Source organism: Notechis scutatus, chromosome 1, assembly GCF_049901735.1.
Source record: "Notechis scutatus isolate UNSWTSFEM ecotype Mainland chromosome 1, rNotScu1.2, whole genome shotgun sequence".
Classification (NCBI taxonomy): Eukaryota; Metazoa; Chordata; class Lepidosauria; order Squamata; family Elapidae; genus Notechis; species Notechis scutatus.
In genome coordinates, this window is record NC_142009.1 from 25,865,963 (window position 1) to 25,888,815 (window position 22,853).

General features: G+C 42.0%; 2 protein-coding genes across 3 annotated transcripts; one reads left to right on the forward strand and one right to left on the reverse strand.

Annotated features, from left to right (window-relative positions):
• Positions 1 to 12,781: 12,781 nt before the first annotated feature.
• On the forward strand, positions 12,782 to 17,813 carry ZNF513 (zinc finger protein 513). Of its 2 annotated transcripts, none has more exons than XM_026671614.2 (4): positions 12,782 to 13,362; positions 13,759 to 13,908; positions 14,374 to 14,955; positions 15,409 to 17,813. In XM_026671614.2, the coding sequence occupies exons 1-4, from the start codon at positions 12,957 to 12,959 to the stop codon at positions 16,059 to 16,061; spliced, it is 1,791 nt and encodes a 596-aa protein (XP_026527399.2). In that variant the 5' UTR covers positions 12,782 to 12,956; the 3' UTR covers positions 16,062 to 17,813. The 2 variants fall into 2 exon arrangements, with proteins under 2 accessions (XP_026527399.2, XP_026527398.2); XM_026671613.2 differs by having other exon boundaries at positions 13,135 to 13,362; positions 14,306 to 14,955.
• SNX17 (sorting nexin 17) lies at positions 16,745 to 22,697 on the reverse strand. Its single transcript, XM_026671615.2, has 15 exons — positions 22,531 to 22,697; positions 21,102 to 21,176; positions 20,181 to 20,298; positions 19,832 to 19,896; positions 19,645 to 19,755; positions 19,291 to 19,381; positions 19,050 to 19,137; positions 18,865 to 18,934; positions 18,677 to 18,769; positions 18,330 to 18,533; positions 17,988 to 18,110; positions 17,588 to 17,665; positions 17,416 to 17,490; positions 17,288 to 17,329; positions 16,745 to 17,196 (listed from the first exon to the last, which is right to left on the reverse strand). The coding sequence occupies exons 1-15, from the start codon at positions 22,594 to 22,596 to the stop codon at positions 17,077 to 17,079; spliced, it is 1,419 nt and encodes a 472-aa protein (XP_026527400.1). The 5' UTR covers positions 22,597 to 22,697; the 3' UTR covers positions 16,745 to 17,076.
• Positions 22,698 to 22,853: the final 156 nt, after the last annotated feature.

Genomic DNA, 22,853 nt, shown 5'->3' on the forward strand with positions numbered 1-22,853 from the left:
AGCCACAGTCATCCCCATCTTCAAAAAGGGAGACCCAAGCCTAGTTGAAAATTACAGGCCAATCTCCTTATGCTGCGTCACCTGTAAAGTCATGGAATCAATTATTAACCAATCCATCATCCTCCACTTAGAGACAAACAACCTACTCTCCAATAAACAATTCGGTTTCAGAAAAAAACTATCCTGTAATCTGCAACTCTTACACTGTAAAAACATATGGACGACACAACTCGACCAGGGCAAAGCAATAGACGCAATCTACATAGACTTCTGTAAAGCCTTTGATTCAGTGGTACACGACAAACTACTCCTAAAAATAAAATCCTATGGTATCTCTGGACAACTGAATAACTGGATAGAAGCATTCTTGTCAAACAGACAACAAATGGTCAAAATCGGGAGCGTCCTATCAAATCCAGTACCTGTCAATAGTGGTGTCCCCCAGGGCAGTGTTCTAGGACCAACTCTCTTCATACTCTACATAAACGACCTCTGTGATCATATTAAGAGCAATTGCGTTCTCTTCGCTGATGATGTAAAGCTGTTCAATACCACAGACAATACTGCTACCCTACAAAAAGATCTTGACTATGTATCTGAATGGTCAAACAAATGGCAACTTCAAATCTCAACAAATAAATGCTCTGTCTTACATATTGGCAAAAAAAATCAGAAAATAAAATACAAGCTGAATAGTCAAGATCTTGTTGATGACCCAAGCTCTGTAAAGGACCTTGGAATACTCACCTCTAATGATCTAAGTGCTAGAGCCCACTGCAACTACATAGCCAAAAAGGCATTAAGAGTTGTTAACCTAATCCTACGTAGTTTTTTTCTCTGGTAATATCACACTACTAACCAGAGCATACAAAACATTTGCTAGACCAATACTCGAATACAGTTCATCAGTCTGGAACCCTCATTACGTATCTGATATTAGCACAATTGAGAAAGTCCAGAATATTTCACAAGAAGAGTTCTCCACTCTTCTACTCGTTGTAGAATACCTTATGCCACCAGACTTGAAATTCTAGAACTAGAAAACCTTGAATTACGCCGTCTTCGGTCTGACTTAAGCATGGTATATAAAATCATACATTGCAATGTCCTACCTGTCAATGAATACTTCAGCTTCAACCATAACAACACAAGAGCACACAATAGATACAAACTCAAAGTAAACCGCACCAAACTTGATTGCAGGAAATACGACTTCAGCAATAGAGTGGTCAATGTCTGGAATACTCTACCCGACTCTGTAGTCTCTTCCCCAAACCCCAAAAACTTTAACCTTAGACTGTCTACTATTGACCTCACCCCTTTCCTAAGAGGTCTGTAGGGGGCGTGCATAAGCGCACCAACGTGCCTACCTACCGTTCCTGTCCTATTGTTTCTCTTATTCTTTTATTTTTCTTATATGTACCCATTTCATGTATTCACAACTATGTATACACTTATACTTATTATCTTGTAAACAATTGGCAAATAAAATAAATAAATAAATAAAATAAAACAAAGAGAAAGACTAAAGGGGATATGATAGCAGTGTACTGGTACTTGAGAGGCTCTCACAGAAAAGAAGGGGTCAACCTATTTTCCAAAGTACCTGAAGGCAGGAGGACAAGAAGTATTGGGTGGAAGATCATTAATGAGAGATCCAGCCTAGAACTAAGGAGAAATTTCCTGACTGTGAGAACAGTTGATCAGTCGAATGAACAATCCCCAGAAGAAGAGACTGGAGAGCTGTTTGTCTGGAATAGTATAGGGTCTCTTGCTTGAGCAGGGGTTGGACTAGAAAACCTCCAAGGTCCCTCCCTACCCTATTATTCTATGTTCTAAGAGTCTTCCCTGTTAATGGATTTAGCCTCTCAGGGGTCCTTATGAGATTTTTCAGTTAGGGAATGAAAAAACATTGGTGTTACCTTTTACATGACTGTAACTGACTTCCCATAACATGTTGAAGTTAGTGTTTCTCAACCTTGGCAATTTTAACATATGTGGATTTCAACTCTGGGTGTTGAGGTCCACATATCTTAAAAGTTGCCAGAGTGAGTTGAGAAAGACTGTGCTAAAGTCTCAAACGGAATGATCCAATCATTGTCTTCACAAATCATTCAGTGCCCAAATTAATCAACCAGATTGTGCCTGAAATGAATAGCAAAATTCCCTTTGCATCCTAAAATTATGGTTAAGTTCGTATTACATGATAAACATATTGTTTTCTATGAGCAGGAGATATCACTTCGGAGGGTATAGAGCAGGCAACTTGCCTGCTGTATAACCTCCTTCAGAAATTTTGATCTTCAAGACCTGTGAGTCTTCTTAGTATGGTCAGTGGCATAGGGCTGTGTATATTGTAGTGTAACATATATCAAGCAATAAGTTGCCTCTCCCTGAGATAGATCAAATACTGGATTCAAATTGTCAGTAACTATCTTAAAAAAGCAAACATATTGTCTACATTGTCATCATTATAGTTACAGTACCCGTAAATTGTTAATCATATATGGTAATTTCACTAACTACATCTTGTCTACTTGGCACAACATATTAGCCTAGGTTAAATGGGCTTTGGCAATTTAGGGTTTAGTATATTATAGAAACTTAGTCATTACTTAAATATGTTATGGAACAGGCCATAACATTGAAAAAATTATAGGGTTTGTTTACTTGGGATTAGCATGTTACTATAACACTTAAACAATTGTGTTTTGTTAAACCAAGTTTAGCATTTAATGTGTTGAATAAACCCAACTGTTGAACGGGTTTGCTACTGGCAAGACAGACGAGCATTTGAATATTGTCTCTTATTTTAATTTAACTGTAGACAAACACAAAACAATTTAAGAAGTAATAAACACAACAGGAATGTGAAGACTCTTCCTATATCACTCATGCAACTATGTGCTCACTGGACAAACATTATAAGTGCTCATGGCATTGAGATCTGGATTCTCAGAGAGATCAGGGAAACTGATCTTGAAGCACTGAGAAATCAAAAACCCTGGAGGAGAATTCCATCATGGCAGCATCTCTTCCTGGGGTGAGAATTCCTTTTAAATTAGAAGAAAGAAAGACTCATTCAAAAGAAGAAAAACAATTATCCCTCCAAATGTGGCCTCTTCCATGGGATATTAGGCATGGTTTTACTTCCAACAGGTCTAGATTTCCAGGACTTTGGACAATGCTATCATTGTTGAAAACTGCTGGTTTTCTGACAAACATGAAAACAGCATGGTGAATTAATTATCTAATACTCTTAGCATGCTGGGGAATTCTGGGAGTTGAAGTCCATACATTTTTAAATTGCTGAGGTTGAGAAATACTGGTCTAGTACAAAAGCTAGTACAACAGATATTCCCTTTTAGCAGATAGTGCCTATATTTGCAAACACCTTTGCAAAGGAAAATATGAACATGAAATTCTGGAATTTAAATTGCTGGTGAACGCTGAAAGCCAGAAACTTCCAAAATTCCTCTTTATTTCTGCAAATCCAAGGGACTTCAATGTGTGATCATGAGGTTAGTGCATGAACAAATGTGTTACTACAGTGCAAAAAATGTTAAATATCGTCTACATTAGTTTTAAAGAAGCTACATTCTGCTTTTCTATCCCTAATATGCCAGATTGATAAGCCACTTGGAGGAAACTTACAGGAAGATATGTGGAAAGGCCCCGTGTGAAGATTTAGACTTGGATGTTAGACTTCAGCCTTGTGTCTAAAATTATTGTACATATAATCCAGTTTTACACAGCAATTCCCAGCCTTTTGCTACATCACAATTAAAACCTTTGGAGAACACCAGCTAGGATTGGCACTTACATACAGTTTAGCCTATGTCATTCCTTCAACTGGCATTCTGAAAATTTATTCAATTTAAAAAATACATAAATATTATGAGGAATGAATGAGGAATGACATTGAGATAGAGATAGATAGATAGATAGATAGATAGATAGATAGATAGATAGATAGATAGATAGATAGATAGATAGATAGATAGATAGATAGATAGATGATAGATAGATAGAGAGAGAGAGAGAGAGACAGACAGACAGACAGACAGACAGACAGACAGACAGACAGACAGACAGACAGATACTACATCTTTTCCCCTGAGAATTTACAAGAATTTAGGTAAGAAGAAAACCATTATTTTGTGGGAATTTGTAGGTGCCTGACATTTCCAGAAATGTCTGTTGGGAATTTAAAGTTTGAAAACTTATGGGTTAAAGCCTCTCACCTCTTACCAGGCAAAAGAAGACCTCACATTTCATTATAGTCCCCATCTCTATCCAGAGAAAGCTTATTAAAATCAACAACTACAACTGTCTTTTCTCAATTATTGCTGCAACTGTTTCTATTTTGTTTTGTTTTGTTTGATTTTGATTTTGCTCTTTTGTCCTGGGCATCTGCCAGCTGCGAATATCTGACATTTAGATTTTTTTCATGTTTTATGTTTTCCTATGGTTATCTCTTAGAAATGTTTTATTATCTTTTATTCATTAGTAAGAATCGGTGGGAGTCAGGTGGCATATAAATCACCACCACCATTATCTAGAAGTTAGAGGTTATTTTGCTTGCTTCTTCCACTACAGGAAAAATGTGTAGGAGAAATGCAGTGGAAACACAATCAGGAAAATCCTGTGGAGGGGAGTTTCAATTCAAGGGCTGAAATGCAAGAAGGAAACCTGTGGGAGTCACAGTACTTAATTATGTTCACTAAAAGACATCTTGTAGGAGGATAGCCGTGTTAGTTTGTAGTGGCAAAAAAACAGCAATAATCTGATAACACCTTTTCTAATGGAATTAAAAGCTCTAAGCATTGTTAACTAATAAGCATATTAGAGAATATTTGGTGATAATGAGTGCCTACCCAAAAGGCACAGAATCTACTTGGTCAGAACAGATCCAAGCTGACCATACTACGATCTGTTACCCTTCTTGCTTAAAAGACTGTGCTGACCAATTGTCCCCCATCTTCACCTGAATCTTCAATAGATCACTAGAGATGTGCTATGTTCCTTCCTGCTTCAAACGTTCTACCATCATCCCAGTGCCAAAGAAGCCCTTCATCAAGGAACTGAATGACTACAGACTAGTTGCTCTAACATCTGTAGTTATGAAAACCTTGTGCTCTCCCACCTGAAAACCATCACGGATCAACTGTTAGATCCCATGCAGTTTGCATACCGAGCAAATAGATCGACAGATGATGCTGTTAACATGGCTCTGCATTACATCCTACAACACCTTGAATCTCCAAATACCTACGCAAGGGTCCTCTTTGTAGACTTCAGTTCAGCATTCAATACCATCATTCCAGACACTCTTCTAAGTAAATTAAACCAACTAGCAGTACCTGAACACACTTGTAAGTGGATCATAAGCTTCCTAACAGACAGGAAGCAGCAGGTGAAGCTAGGCGGAATCACATCCGATACCTGTACAATCAGCACAGGGGACCCCGAAGGCTGTGTGCTATCTCCACTTCTCTTCTCCCTATATACCAATGACTGCATCTCAAATGATCCATCTGTTAAAATATTGAAGTTTGCTGATGACACAACAGTGATTGGTCTCATTCGAGACAACGATGAATCCATACAGACAGGAGGTTATACTACTTGCCTCGTGGTGTAACCGGAATAATCTGGAACTGAACACACTCAAAACCATAGAAATGGTGGTAGACTTGAGAAGAAACCCCCCACCCCATACCTCTTACAATACAAGACAACACAGTATCAACAGTAGAGACCTTCAAATTTCTAGGTTCTACTATATCACATGACCTAAAATGGACACCTAACATCAAAAACATTATCAAAAAAGCACAACAAAGAATGTTCTTTCTGTGCCAACTCAGAAAGCTCAAACTGCCCAAGGAGCTGCTGATACAGTTCTACAGCAGAATTATTGAGTCTATCATCTGCACCTCTATAACTGTCTGGTTTGGTTCTGCAACCCAACAGGACAAATACAGACTTCAGAGGATAATTAGGACTGCAGAAAAAACAATTACTACCCACCTGCCTTCAATTGAGGACCTGTATACTGCACGAGTCAAAAAGAAGGCTGTGAATATTTACAGACCCCTCACTTCCCGGACATAAACTGTTTCAACTCCTTCCCTCAAAACGACGCTATAGAGTACTGCACATCAGAACAACTAGACACAAGAACAGTTTTTTCCCGAAAGCCATCACTCTGCGAAACAAATAATTCCCTCAACACCGTTCAACTATTTACAAAGTGTACGCTGCTATTACTGTTAATCTTCTCATCACTTCTTATCACCCATCCCCTCCCACTTGTGATTGTAGGACTGTAACTTTGTTGCTTGTATCCGTACGATTTATATTGACTATTTCCTAGTATGATTTGATTGTTGATTGTACCCTATGACTATCATTAAGTGTTGTACGTTATGATCCTTGATTCTTAACGAATGTACCTTTTCTTTATGTATACTGAGAGTATTTACACCAAGACAAATTCCTTGTGTGTCCAATCACACTTGGCCAATAAAGTATTCTATTCTATTCTATTTTTGAGGTAGCCCAGACCAGAGGCACAATGAGGCATACTTAGTTCTATCTTTATTGTAAGGTTTCACTACAAGAATCTTGCCAATCTGAAAGTATTTTTCCCCTTCTTTCCTTTTATTTTTTGGAAAATTAGGGAGGGTTCCTTCTGAAACACTTCTCACACACCTTCTACTTCTGTGGACTAAAATACATTTTGCATGATGAAGGTCTGCGGCTCTTCCTTCTGTTTCCAAAGGTTATTCCCACATACCCAGAGGTGATATTCAGCAGGTTCTGACCAGTTCTGGAGAACCGTAGCGGAAATTTTGAGTAGTTTGTTGAACCGGCAAATACCACCTCTGACTGACCCCGCCCCCCATCAATTCTCTGCCTCCCGAGTCCCAGCTGTTGGCTGGGTCTTCTTTTGTTGCCCTGCACAGGAGAAGGGAGCTGGAAAGCAGGTTAGTGGGGTGGGGAGGGAATGGGTTTTGCAGCAACCTTCCCCCAGGAGTGGGGAGGGAATGAAGATTTTACAGTATCCTTCCCCTGCCATACCCACCAAGCCACACCCACCAAGTCACGCCCACAAAACTGGTAGTAAAAAAAATTGTGTGCACTACTGCACACTACATGATCAGAAAGGTGATGAAACAATTTTCCTATCAATCACAGAGGGCAGGGAGGAATAAGAAGAGCAAGGAATATCCAGTCAGGAACAAACATCCCCAGAGAAAATGGTGATCAAGTAACAGGCATATGCTATTGTCCTTTTGATCAATATTTTCTTGATGCCAGCCCTCCAAGAGAGCCCAAATTTGCAAATGAAAGACATGCAACCTAATACAATACTATTACCATTATCATAAGGTTATACAGGCAGTTCTCAACCTACGACCACAATTGAGCCCAGAATTTCTGTTGTTAAGACAGTTGTTAAATGATTTTTTCCCTGTTTTATGACCATTCTTGGCACAATTATTAAATAAATCACTGCAGTTGTTAAATTAGTAACATGGTGGTTAAGTGAAACTGGCTTCCCTATTGACTTTGCTTGTCAGAAGGTTGCAAAAGGTTGTCACATGACCCCAGAATACTGCAACTGTCATAAACATGAGTCATTTGCCAAGCATCTGAATTCTGACCACATGATATTGGGGGGGGGGGGGTTTGCAATGATTGTAAGTGTGAAAAATGATCATGTCACTTTTTTCAGTGGTATTGTAACTTTAAATGGTCATTAAATGAACTGCTGTAAATTGAGTTACCTGTAATAACAGAATCTTGAAGGCACTCATCCCACACTATGAGATGGTCATGTCTGAGATGCTTTCTCAAATTACATTTCTGCCCTGGACTCAGATTTCTTTTATCTGACCATTGTCTTGGTTATAGCTTTTCCTCCAGTTCCTCAGTTATTCTATCTGCCCATTACATAAGATAAATATTGAAGGATTAAAGTATTTAGGAATGGGTAGTTTCATTGACAATTGCCTTTTTTCTGAGCATCATGATAAAAAATACAGAGAAACAAATTAAATTATTCACATCTGTTTTTACTGTAAACAACATACTTTGAGAAAAGAACCATTGAAAGAGAAGAGAAAAATGCAGTCTTTGCAGGATCAGAATAGTTGAAAAATCTGCCCTGGCATTCTGCATTAGTGATAAATCAGTATTGACTCTTAATAGATAGACCTTCTCCACTTGGCCTTTCATGTCTTCCCACAATGTAATCATCACTGCTACAATTGCATCCAGCCAGCTTGCTATGAGTCATTCTCTTCTTCTCTTTCCTTCCACCTTTTGCACCATTATGGATTTCTTAAGGGAGCTGGGTCTTCACATAATATATCCACAATATACTAGTGACTGTACACTGGTATTAATATACATAATTGATTAATTAATTGGCTTATACATAGTTAATATAGTCTACTATACTATTCCCCTTTGGTTACTTGATATATAATGATATCACTATATAAATCAATAAGAGTCCTTACTACCAGCTGTTGCATAAAGCTTATGTTCTAAGATATAAATGCTTCATTTTGTTTGCACTGCAATAAAATGATTTAAGTATAAAATAATATGTATAACAACATTCTTGAGTTTTGTAGCAGAGACTAATTAATTGTACTGTTTTTAATTAAGAGACTTAGCAATAGCATTCTTCATACTATTTACATAATGTAGCAAAGCTTTGATTAGGCCATTTCTCCTGGATTTATGACAATTTCAGGGGTTTTCTATATTGCTTTTGGTGCTCTATCTTGAAAGCATATCTGCCCCTATGTTCATCGATTGGGGCTTCCCAAACTGTAATGCAGCACCTATCTTTAGAAGTACTGTATTATTTTATGCCTAAAGGTAAATGCACCACAATAGAACAGCATGTGCCTTCTTAATTGTTATACATTTATGCCTTCTTAATCGCTATACATTTCAAATTAGTCAATAAAAACTCAAATTATAACTCTTGCCAAAACAAAAGATTGAAAGCCTGGCCTCAGTAGGAAAAAAGCATTTGTATTTTTTGCAAACCCTTTCAGAAAATTCCCATTTATTCTGTCCAGGCCCAGAATAACTTGTGGGAGTCTATAATAGTTCAGTTTTTCTGTGGTTGCCTGGCAATAATCCGTCAACAGTGTTGCTTGGAGATATCCAATCCACATTGCTTTTAATATAAATGAACTATAAATCATATGATGTAGTATAATAATTTGTAATGTAGTAATTAATAGACTGCAATTCTTGCATACGAGAATTATTCAATCCTGCATACCTTATGTTTGCCGTTATACATGGGTATTGTTTAATGTTTGAATGACAGGTTAATCCCTCCCTCCACATTGTTTTAATTATTTTCATAATCCCTTTGCGTATGGATATGTAATTGCCATGACTTTGCAAAAGGTAAAAATATCAAAAAAATAAATGTTTGAAAACAAAAACCCTGTACTCATTTTATGTTTTATTTATTCCCCTCCCCCACAATAATTCCATCAATACCTATGCATGAGAACAACAGTCATCAGTACAATATACTCTCCAGAATATGAAACCAAATGGTAGCCCTGATCCTCTGGTGTTACATATGGCTATAAGATATAAAACAATGTTAATACAGGTGTTTTATTTTTGTTTAATAAACTTTCTAAAGAGTCAGTGGTTAAGGTGCTCGTTCAACAGCATAGAGGGCTATGGGCTAAACCTCTCTTGGGCACAGAAGCCCATCACTTTCTCTCAGCCTTTAATTAGCATCAAGCTCTGCAGGTTGATAAAAGAAGCCTTTTATTAACTGCACTATGCAGTTATAGCTTTGCTGCAAAAAAAAAATTAGGTATATGCAATAGAAAAACCATTGGACCCTGCAACCATCCAGATCCAGGATAAATACTAAGAAATATAACAAGACACATATTTAAACAATGACATAGACCATTTGAAAATCTCAAATTACATTGTAAACATAATACATGAAGAAATGTTATAGGTCTGTATATTAATTTTCTGTTTTTTTTTTAAATTTGTTCAAAACTTTTATGTTTGGTGTTGAATATCTTCCTTCCCACAGGAATATGTCCAAGACCATTTGGTTCCTCTTTATCCATTTTATAACAGCTTCCCCCTTCAGTAAAATAGCCTCTACTTACCATTCCAAAGGTACTTTTCCTTCCCAAAAAGCAACTGGGCTTTCTTGGGTTTTTTCTTTGAAAACATTTCCTTTCTCATCCAAGAAGCTTCTTCAGTTCTTGGATGAGAAGCAAAACATTTTCAAAGAAAAAAGAAAGAAAGTCTAGTTACATTTTTTTGAGGGGGGAGGGAAACATCTTTGGGATAACTATGATCCGGATAATTGAGAATCGCCATAGACATTTAGCCTCTGATATGTTATTTATCTCCAGTCTCTGTTCGGCTTCCTGCTATTGCCTCTGTTTACAATTTGGATTTTTTATTTGAAAATCATGTTTAACCAATCTGGAATTTCCATGCCCACCATGTTTCTACTTGAGATCCTCTTTAATTTAAAGTCCATACTTATTAGGCTAACATGGGTTATATGGAAAACTCCCCCCACCCTCAAAATTGTATTTAAAAGGGAAATGGTTAGTTTAAAAATACATTATTTCTTGCCCTAGTATAATTGCTTAAATATTTATAGAATCCATACTGCAATCAGATATTACTATAATTACCTATGTCTTCTTTTTCAGATGCAGTCATTATTTTATTTATGAGCTACAGAAGTAAATTTTCCCATTTCATTTTTAAAAGAATACTGCATCCATGCCACCCTACTATAACCAGTTCTGATAGAAAGTTATCTCTGAATGAAACTAATTATTTGGATTGTTTAATTGGGGTTTTACCTAGAATATCTTACTGTGATTGACTAGCAACAAGGTGGATGAACTCAGTTACTATGATGATGGGTGCACTCTTGGAAGACCATGTTAATCTATATGGTTGCTAAATGTCTATGGAGATTCTCAATCATCCAGGTCATGGTTGTCCCAAAGATGCTTTCCAAAAGGCAATTGCACTTTGTTTTTTTCCTTGAAAACATTTTGCATCTCACTCAAGAAGCTTCAGAACTGGAAAAAAACCTTCTGGGGTGAGAAGTGAAACTTTTCAAGAAAAAAAAACTAGAAAATCCAGTTGCCTTTTGGAAAGCACCTTTGGGTAGTTTCTAAGAGTTAACACTGGCTTTATGGCACATAATCAATTGTTTATTCCTTATATAGCAAAGAATTGGAAAGTGACCAATGTACCATTATCTTTTAAAAATCAATCTGGAGAGGAAAAGTCTTGTTTTGTAAAAACTCATTAGCTTGACTTCTAATCTGTATAAACATCCATTTTATAAAAGCTAAATACACACACACACACACCTATGGTCTGTCTGTCTGTCCATCATCTATCTAACATCATCTATCTATCTAGCTTCTATTAAATTAACACAGATCCAGATTGTTGAGGGCAATATGCTGACTGTAAACCGCCTAGAGAGGGCTTAAAGCACCGTGAAGCAGTATATAAGTCCAAATGCTATTGCTATCTGAAAGCAGAATCTTCAAGCAGAACATTACTTGCCATAAACAGAAGGACTGTTATGTTCTATATGTTCTATAAAGTTCTGTGTTCTGTGAATATGTGGTTAAGATGTACTTGCATACATAGGTATATGTATGAAGCATAACTGTACTTAAACTTTCCATTGTTTTATATAGGACATTCTCAGCTCTGCTTTTGGGAAGATGTTTGCAACTGAAAACACACTAAGAAGAATTGCTATTATTTCTCTGTGTAGCTCACAGCTAGATGGGAGCTTTGAAGGAATTTTATCCATAGCACTTTTTTCTAGCTTTTTTGTTGAGTATGGGTTGGAATATCAAGAGATATTGGAATACTGGATGTTTTAAAGAAGAGATTGGACAACCATTTGTCTGAATTTGTTACAGGTTTTCCTGCTTAAGCAAGGGGTTGGACTAGAAGACCTCCAAGGTCCCTTCCAACTGTTATTTTGTTATTCTGAATAGAAAAACTGGAACACACACAAACACACACACACACACAAAGATGACTATGAGAGGACAAGAAAGAGATTGTAAATTATTCTATGCTGCCATTTATTGTTGGTCACCCACATTTTTGCAGTTCTCACAGTCCTAATATAGGTGCATTTATAAAGGCCTATTTATAAATTGCTATGTGCAATAAATTCCATGAATCTCAGGAGGATGAAGAGAAGGGAAATGGCTATTCTTGTTGTCTTCATCTTTTTTTATTTTTACTCCACCTTTTTAATATATGCAATTCAAGGCAGCATATATACCAGTATTTCTTCCTCTTCTTCTTCCTCTTTTCCTAACAACGTTGTGAGGTGAGCTAGGCTGAAAGACAGCGACTGGCCCAAAGTCACCCAGCTGGTTTTTCATGCCTAAGGCAGGACTAGAACTCACCATATCCTGGTTTCTAGGGCAGCCCCTTAACCATTACACCAAACTGGTTTTCCATAAATCGCTACACCTTGGCTAAAAAGTAGCAGTTGCAACAGTATTGCAAAGTAAAGCTATTTGCTCTTTTACAGCTTACTGTTTATGTTCAATAGTAATATAAATATAATGCTTGCTTTACATTTTTAAAAGTTGTCTGTGCCAGTTCAGGCAATTAAGAGTCCATTAAATTTTTTGTTTAATTGAGAGGCATTCCTCAGGCTATATTAAGAATACAGTTCCATATCTTCATTTTAAAAAGTATTAACTTCATAAAACAGTACTTTTCCGGAAGATTTTAATATATTATTTTTTATTTCTACATTTTGACAGGCTACTCCATTACAGATTTGCCGAAACTCTTGTTCGAAAAAATGGGACAGCAGGAAGATACCACTATCCAATGATGGCAGACAGTAATTTTAAATGAACGCCCAATTAAGCTGCAGTTATTGTCCCATCTTCGCAGAAATCTCGGAAGATAAGGTTATAAGGATGGATGTAATTAGAGGCAATCTGAGGGTCCGGCTTCTTGCGGCCTTTCTCGCCCTTTGTAGTTCAGAGGAAAAGACTCCACGTCCCGTCATGCAGCACGGGAGGGACCGGAGCCGGAAGCGTTGGCTATTCTGCCGTCCGCCCCGCGGATGGGCGGGAGCGCCGGAGGAGCGGCGGCTGTCGGGGCGTCGCGGAGGAAGAAGCGGCTTCACCGGTGGCAATCCAGGCCGAGCGGCCCGGAGGGGGGAAGGTATCCAGGGCTGGAGCCGCTCCCAACCCCCCGTGCTGCGGGGCAAGATGCCCCGCCGGAAGCAGCGCCACCCGCAGCCCGTCAAAGGTCAGCGCCGGGTTGCCGGGCTCACCCTGGGGACGCTGTGCCGCATCTCCGTCCGCCTCGTTTGTGTCTGGGCGGCGGGGGCTTCGGCTGCACGTCTCTCTCTCTCCCTGCCCCGAGGCTCCGGCCTGTTGGGGGGTCCTGGGCGATTGACTCCCGGAGCCCTGGTCCAAGCTGACCGCTCTGCTGGGCAAGGGGAGGAGTCCCGCCTCTTTGGAGTCCTTCCTCGTTCGATGGGTTGGCTGCGGGCAGAATTAGGGCAATTAATTCGCCCTCCCCTTCGAAGGAGAGGCAGGGCGACGCCGTTGGGGTGTCTGGGCGACGCCAGCAGTTTCTGCGGAGCGTGAGCCGCGGGGACCCCGATTCTCACACGACCGCATTCTGCTCTGTCTATTGTAGTGGACGTTCCTGGTGCTCCGGCCGAGCCGTCAAGAGAGGAGAGCCCGGCGCCGCAAGCCAGCTTCCTCTTAAAGCAGGAGCTGTCCCTGTCCCTGGAGGACGAAGAGGACAGCAGTGCTCCGATTCTGGCCTTCGAAAAGGACTCCGAAGGTGGGTTCGGGTCCTCGCTTGGGCAAATCGGAGTAAGGGGTGTAAGATTGGGGGTTTGGGTGGGGCGGGGATGCGTGGGCGGGGGGCGGGGAGCTGTGCCTAGGAAAAGAAAGGGCCTCTTGGATCCTCCCATTCGAGTTGCCAGGAACTGGATCTAGTCAGCGGGTCTAGTATGCAAAGTCTCTCCACCATCTTCTTACTGTTCAGTACTGTCTGGGGTGTCATATTTTCTGAGTGGGAGAGTTGGGTGTGTTTAGTACCAGGCGGAGCATCCCCAGGAGAGGGACCTGTAGCTAATAGAAAGGCTTGTAAATGATGGCAAGGATTTTAGTTATGAGGAAAAGGGTCCTGGAGTTTAGCCTCCCCTACACATGGTAACCCCCTATTGTACCAGCAGGCGAGGGAGAGGACAAAGTGAGGATTCCCACAGCTGCCCACCTGATGTCCCCTCCTTGTGTGCTGCAGACTCCCTCGGGGGGACACCTGGACTGCCAGCTTACACGCTGAGTGATGAGGATCTCCCGTCTCTGTGCCAGGCCCAGGACGAAGATGGAGAGAATGAAGGGCCGGGCCGGGCTTGCCAGCATTGTGGCCTGCCTGGTCCTGGTTCTACTCCCTGCTGCCCCTCTGAAGTAGGGGATGAGGAAGGCTCCCCTAAGGGGCGTGTAGTCTTTTCCTGCCAACTGTGCCCCTTTGCCTCACACTACTCCAGCCACCTCAAGCGGCACATGAAGACTCACAATGGCGAGAAACCTTACCGCTGTCCGCATTGCCCGTATGCCTCAGCTCAGCTGGTTAACCTGACACGCCATTTGCGAACCCACACTGGTGAGAAGCCCTACCACTGCCCCACCTGCCCCTTCGCTTGCAGCAGCCTTGGCAACCTCAAGAGACACCAGCGGGTCCATGGCCAGGAACGTCCAGTGCGCTGTAGCTCCTGCAGCTGCCACTGTGTCCAAGGGAATTCCCTCCAGCACCACAGCGCGGGGATCCAGGGGGAATCGGAGGCAGAAATGGAGGGACCACCCATTGCAGATCAGGAGACAGGTACATGATGGAAATGGCAAGGTAGAATTCATAGCCTTGCAAAGGGAGGGAATATACATAAACTTTCAGTGGGGGGAAGAGGGAGAAACTTTACAAATCTTCATACACCAATAGTTCTCAGCAGCTTTTGGAGTAGCAGAGTTGAGTATCTGCAGCCTGATACTCTTTGTGTCTGCCATCTTGTTATGCGTTTATTAGCCTAAACCAGAGCATGGAATTTGTGTGCCAAGGAAGTGTACTGACCCTTAATCTCTAGGGGTTTGGTTGCCCCTCCTCTAATTTGAATTGTAACAGCAGTATTCTACACTGGGCTTGTAGTACATCAAGAGTTAAGGATAAGAGGATTATTCAAATTGGCCTGTGTGCTGTATGACAGTGAAAGAAGTAAGTTACATATGGCTCCAGTAATATCTGTTTAGAGCATTTCTGCTTATTGCTATTTTTCTTCCACAGAGCCACCACCATTGCTGCCTAGCTCCCCATTTCTGCAGGCGGAAGACTCTAATACGGTTCTTCCTGAGCTGCTCTTTCCGTTCACGTGCAGGGCATGTGGATTGGTGCTACAAGCTGACGAAGGCTTGGGTGAGCCAGTATGTGGGCGTTGCAGCCTGGCAGTGCTGGGGGCTGAACCAGCCTCACCAAAAGGCTTCTCCTGCCAGTTATGCCCTTTTATTACCACCTATCCTAACCATCTGGCCCGTCATATGAAGACACACAGTGGAGAGAAGCCCTTTGCCTGTGCGCTCTGTCCATATGCCTCAGCCCATCTGGACAACCTCAAGCGGCACCAGCGGGTGCACACTGGTGAGAAGCCCTACAAGTGCCCCCTATGCCCATATGCCTGTGGCAATCTTGCCAACCTCAAGCGCCATGGACGCATCCATTCGGGGGACAAGCCTTTCCGCTGCCGTCTCTGCCCATATTCATGCAACCAGAGCATGAACCTCAAGCGCCACATGCTGCGGCATACAGGTGAAAAACCCTTTCAGTGCCGCATCTGCCCCTACACTACTGGCCACTGGGACAATTACAAGCGTCACCAGAAGGTGCACGGGCAGGGCCTGGCAGAGGAAGGAGGGCCTGGTCCAGACAGCAGCCTGACCTAGTGATGCTGAAAGACTCCTTGAGCTTCTGACTCTATAGTTGCCTGCGGTCAAGCCTATGTAAAAGATTGACTGGGATGTGCAGGAGGAGGAGCTGTATGTACTTGCAGGAGCAGCAGCAGTGCCACCTCACTTTTGAAGAAAGTGTTATTTCCTTTGCTGAAAAGCACCCCGGGGCCTTGCCCTGTCCAGTGCTTCTGTCCATAGGAAGAAAAAGGCATCTGCTCTGCAGACCGTTCTCTGAAACTCTTGCTCTGTGGGACAGCTGAAACCTGCAGAGAGGAGCTCCTTTGTCCTTTTTTGTCCTTTCTGTGCCTCCCCTCTTTAGTCCTTTAATTGTGGTTGCTGCTTGAATCTGTGTAATTTATATGGTGTATTAATGCATTAAACTGTTTTCTTATCTGGCTTTATTTTGGCTGGCAAGAGCAGCTGGAGACTAACTGGCCAACCTGATCACAGTGCAGTTGTGCTTCTGCTGAACTGGCCTGTGTGAGCATGTTTACAGCAGGCATACTGTATGCCCTCTTTTCGCCATCTTATTTCCAGCAGGAGAGGAAAACAGACAACATGGTCTCAGTAATGTGGCCTCCACTGTGTCCATAACCGTTACCTTATCATTTTTGCGGCTCTAGTGCCAAGATGTTGAAGCAGGAAATTGGATGCAGGAGAGAGAAGGGCTCACAGGATGTGTTTCCAATCATGATTTATTTAATCATTGTCACAAACGTGTTAATGTTCAAATGTAAACAGCAGGTAGATAAACAAGATTACAAGTCTAGCGGTTATAGTTAAAAGTCTACTGTGAGCATTAGAGTTGTGTTGGCTCTTTGTGCAAATGTCCACTCTACCCTAGTTTGGCATGTATGAAGCTGAAGCTTACTAGTCAGCTCTGCAAATTGCCTCTGCAGACAGAGATTCTGGCAAAGGACACACAGCCAGCTGGGGGCTGAGGCACATCAAGATCAACCCGCAAGCAGGTCATACATTCCACAAAGATCTTTTGGGCAAAGCAGGGCATTTAAAGGTCCTCATCGCCAATGCCCTCAAAGGCATAGTTGCCATGGAAATCATTCGCCCCAATGTCATTTGAAGAGCTGGAATGGCTGATGGCTCGTAAGCTGACAGAGCCCAATTTGCTCTGGATAAGGGAGAGAAGAGCTGCAAATTAGCAAGAGCCATGCCATGGTAGATCATATTTTTCCATAAGAATAAGAAGAATAATTACTCACCGAGACTTTTGTAACAGGGTCCCTACTACCATCAGGGGAATCCTAGCAAAACATACAGGTATGTTAAAGGAGAAAGGGAAAAGTAGGGAAGGGAAAAGTAGGAAGCAGAGATGACAGGATCTGCCTACCAAAAGAGGAGGTGATTTCACTGCTTGCTGACTGTCTGAACGCTGTAAGGCTCCAATGGTTCGTCTGCGGAACATCTATGAAAGGAGAGAGTATTGAGATGCTTGGAGGCACCCATCCTAATCAATTTGACCTAGCCATCTCCACCAAAGGGATAAGAAGCCTGAGTCTCACCTTACGTATGCTTCCTCCAGATTTCTTCACCATCAGCTCATCCACCATGGACTGCAAGCAGATGCTCAACATTATAGCCTAAGATATGAGAGAGAAATGTTTCTTCTGTGCAGTATTATCCCAACTGACGGAGCCTTGATTTTGTAAACTTAGGATAGGAAAAAACAAATTTGATACTGGAGTTATGATTGGGAAGCAAATAAGAATAAAATTGAGCTTGTTTCCATTTGTGATATTCGAAGTGCATTATTTGTAAGGAGAATAGATTTGATCAGTAAAAGAATCTGCATTGAGTGGGGTAGTGGATCAGATACCCGTGCAGTTTACTAGTTTCAAAGTTCAAAATGTAAGGATTCATCCAGGATATAATCCCCCCCACCCCAACGCACATACTTCCTACCTGTGGACTGGTAATGGTGACCCACTGCAGTCTATCCTTGCTCATCAGGTACTCAAAAGCTAGTTCCAATTTCACCTCTGACTTGCCAGAACTTGTGCCTGATGTCCCGTTGTGCACAGGGACCTAAAAAAGAGCAGTCTAATGATTGCTTATTAGCGAAGCAGCAAGAGGGGAATATTGAGGCTAGAAAACTCTTGGTTTGCCTGTAAGTGCCAAAGCTACTTCTCCAGCCTCTTAAATTCCCAAACAGAAGAGAGACACAGAGAAAGTACTCCTCCCTCAAAGCAGAACAGGCCATCCTCAACAAGGCAAAGACACGATCTGATTCAGGTGTTAGCTCACCGAGGAAGTAACTCGCCAACAACGCATTCGTGTCACTTTGAAACTTCCTTCCTTGATCTGGTCATTGGGCAGCTTGACCTGGAAATTCAGTTCACTATTGCCTGCTCCAACAATGACATGACAGCCTTTCTCAGGGAAATCCGTAATACAGGGGTCAAATTTGAGATAGCCATAATATTTGAGGGTTTGTGCCAAGCGGATGAACTATAACAAAAGAGAGAACATTCACAGGGAAGCTTGTGATTTTTGGATGTATAAATTTCATTGCAACTAGCTGGGAGTGAAACTACCTTGTTGAGTTTGTAGATTGACTCACGCTGCATAGGTAAAGGAAAATGAAAACCTACCTCTTTTTTCGAGACCTTTTCCTGTAAAGATTTAAGCTGACGGTGCTGTTCCTTATTGGCAAGGATCCAGCCCCGTTCAATATCTGCAACTGTCTATGAGAAACAGAAATGGAGGAGGAGAAGGAAATGTTGCTGCTTGCTATCCCACCTCCCATTTTCCTCCCTGTCACTCAACCTTAGTGCCTGACCTGGGCATATAGCAGATTTAGTCCTACCCGCTGCTCCATGACATCATCATCAAAGGCAGGGTCCCAGTAGCTAGGGTGGAGGAAGAGGAAAGAGATGGAAGAGGCAAGCCATTAATGGGTCTTCACTCAACTATTATTTGGCTGGGATTGATAATATTGACTCCTACCCTTTGCATATTTCTTACCTCTTGCGCAGCAGAATCTTGTATTCAGGGTTGTGGAGGCTGGTGACTGATACATAAGGAAGCTCAAATTCCTGCAATTTCCGGATGACTGTAAAAGATGACAGTTCAGAGCAAATCATGCAGCATACCTCAAACTTCTCCCTAGACACACAGACAGAAACACATGCCTGCCCGCCTTTCCTGGCAGGCAGGCTGGTTTTTCTCTGCCATTATAGCAAGTGCAGCAAAGAGGTTAACTCACAAGAAAATGCTCCATCCTTGGCTTCCCGCACAAGGAAGAGATGAAAGTAGCCAATCAAATCGTCCGGCAAGTCCAACTTCAAGGCCACAGCCTACAAACAATGGAAAGATAAGTCAGACGTTGAACTCTTTCCTCTTAACAGCAACTTAGGGAAAGGCTACATTAAATATTGCCGCTATAGGAAGGCTTCTTGATACAGGCCATTAGTTCTTGGAACTTGGGACAGGCCATTGGAATAAAGTAATCTGTCACACTGAATCTTGACTGTAAGGAAAGGAGAGAAAGTACTAGCATATAATCTCTCCTCCATTTCTTTCTCAACCTGAGCCATTCTTATTTCTGGGAAAGCCTCACCTCCAGAACATCCTCTGTTTGATCTGAGGTAAGAATTGTGACTTTCACCTTCTGCCCATTGGATAAGAGCACATCTAGTTGTACCTCTTCAGTTGGGATCTGCTGGGTTTCCTGGAAATACACAGGACTCCAATCATGTTCTCCACCTGGTATATATTTTGTCCTCTGCATTTACCCATCTCCTTACCTGCTGGGCTTTTCGCAGAAAGCTATTGAAGATCTCACTACCTCCTAACAAGGGGTCCTGCCGTACTATGGATTAATAACAGAAACTATGGATTAATAACAGAAATAATACCAGCTTTTTAATACTTATGGTTTTAATATTTTTATTGTAAATAGGTGTTTTATTTTTTGGTTGGGAGCACTCAAGAGTTTGGTACAGGCTGGGTGGCTATATAAATATTTTAAATAAATAAACGGAAGGTACCATCAGCTTTTTTGCTTTCAGCCAAAGCTCACTCCCTATACATAGTGAATACCTACTTGCAAATGCACACATACTATTTTTCCTTGATTTACCCAACAAAACTTACCTGCTTGCATATATTTTTCTAGTTGTTCCCGCCGCTGCTCCACTTCCACTGGGGTGAGTGTGAAGATCTTTTTTGGAGGAAAAGCTGGTACCACATTAGCTCCATATTCCTTCCTTAGCTGCAGAAAGAAAAGCAGAGATCATCTTCAGGCAGCAAAATTCCATTTTGTTACTACCAGAATTTTGGCAATAAGATAAATACACCCATTTTTTCTTTCTAGTATTTTTCTGCAAGTATAGGTTTTTCCTTTTTTTCAAATCAACATGTGGCTATACCACTGGCTATGACAGGAACTGACCAACCAGACTGTCACCCAAGCCTGATGTTGTGGGTTGACAGAGAAAGAAGGACCCAAGGTCACCCCACCCAGCTGGCTTTCTTGCCTACAATGGGACTACAACCAGGGGTGTGATGCTACCAGTTCTGCCCAGCTCTATAGAACCAGTAGCTCTGAAACGCAGCAGACACCGACCCGGTTCTGTATTTGCTGCTATTTGGCCCACCCAGCCGCCTCTTACCTGTCCTTTATTTCCTGCCTTTTCAACCTCAGCTGCTTTGCATGGCACAGCTGAGGTTGAAAAAGCAGGAAAAAAAGAGGCTTTTCAAATGCTGCACACCCGCATGCAGCGCTTTTCAGCTTTCCAGGCGGCACAGCTTAAGGTCTTTTACACACGCGCACAGCGTGTAAAACATAGTCACCGAACCAGTAGTAACCAGTAGTAACACCAGTTGAATCCCACCCCTGACTACAACTAACAATCCTGGTTTCTAGCCTGGTCCTTAACCACTAGACCAAACTGCCTTTCTTAGTTACATAAATTAATTGAATTAATACAACACTACTCTAGGAGCAAGGCTTTTAGTGAAATACTGCTAGCTTTCCACAAAGGAGCAATTCTGGCAATTTCTTACATGCCTCACCTGTTCATGCAAACCAAGCAGCTGGCTGTATCGCACTTGGCAATGCAGAACACCATTCACATGAATGCTGTAAGCCTGTTGGGGACAGAAGGAAAAGGCATCATTAGGGAATCTGTTTATGAGAAAGCCCTTAAGCTATCCCATTCCCAGAGATACAATGGGGAAACGGTACTATCTGGTATGAATCACAAAGTACTAATTCCATGGCTGCATGAAGATTCAAGGAGGGAACAGGTCTTCTAAACTAAGAATTCACAAATCCTTTTCTGGGCCTTAAGAATCAGTTATAAGGCATGAACACTACCTGTTATTTCTACAAGGGGAGGTAACTGCCTAAAATAAGAAGAGGTTGCAGGTACTGAAATAAAAACAGTCTCTTAGGTTATCTACCATGCAATGCAAAAAAAATTGCATGAGGCAGAAATTATAAATCTTAGTGAAGTAACATCCAAGCCTGAAATAAATATGCCTTTCAATAACATTTAAAAAACTAAATGTTGTAACCAAGATTTGATGACATGGTACTAAGCAAGTACCTGCAAGCCTAAATTAAAGACATGAGTAAGATAAGATGTATAAGCCCATTTATTAAGCTCTATAGGTTTGCACTTTATTCAAAGTAACCTTTCTGTATAGAACAGAAACAAAAGATGAATTGCACCTACAGTGAAGGGATATCTGGGTTTGCTCCTGGACTTAGTATCCAGGAGTAGCTATAGAATCTGAAATTCCTGGTTATGCAAGGAATCTTTCCCATGACAAAAGTCTGTCAACAGCAATCTTCTTAAAAACAGTGTTTATTATTCTTTCTCTGAAACACCCAAAGCCTTTTTAACAGAAACAAAAGATGAATTGTTCTGAAACGCCCAAAGCCTTTTTAACCAGGGAAAAAACCCAGAATAATTCAAGGAGAGACTCTGAAAGAAGTGCTCTTCAGTGCCGGAGTGCCTCTACTATACTTCCCCCTCGTTTTTCTCCTTGTTGTGGCCATTGCGTCCTCCTTGGGGAGTCCTAAGTCATATAGATTTGATTTGAATTTGAGTTGGAAAGAGAGGAGACCGAGATCTGAGTCGTGGCTGCCTCACAGCCGACGGCTACCATTTCCCCGGGGCCCATCCCGGTGCCTGCCGTATCTGGCTTCAAGACTCAGCGCGGAGGGGAGAGGCAGACTGAGCGGAGTTTTTGCAAAGTGAAACCGCTCATTCCAACCGGTCGCCCTTCCCACCCCCTCCGCCCACTCCGGATTCTTCTGAAGAGCCGGAAGGCGCCTACAGTTGCTGCAGAGAAGCAGCCGAAAGGCACCCGAGCGAGTCGCCCAGGGTGTAAATCCCAGTTCGATGCCCTTTCCAGATGTTAGGGTTTAATCCGAAGGGGGGGGGAAGGGAGCCCTGGGAACTCTGCGCCCCGCCTCCAGGGGCTTGACACTCGCCACGTAGGCCGCAGCGTTGCCGCCATCCCCGGCGCGGGTCTCGGTCTCGGGGATGGAGAAATGCATGGCCGCTTCCACCTCCGTCTGCAGCTGCTGTCGTCGCTGCTACCTTCGACTCGGGCCGGAACTGGACTCCGATGTAGCCGCCATCTTGCGGGCGGAGAGAGGGAGGGAGGCACCACTGTGGGCGTAACGGAAGGAGGAGGACCGAAAAAACTCGTCTCTTCCCCCCTTTTTTTGGCTACCGGTCATCCCCCCGGCCCTATCCGTGGATGGTCTGACCCAGGAAAGACCAAGTGCTGGTCAGAGAAGGGAATATTGAA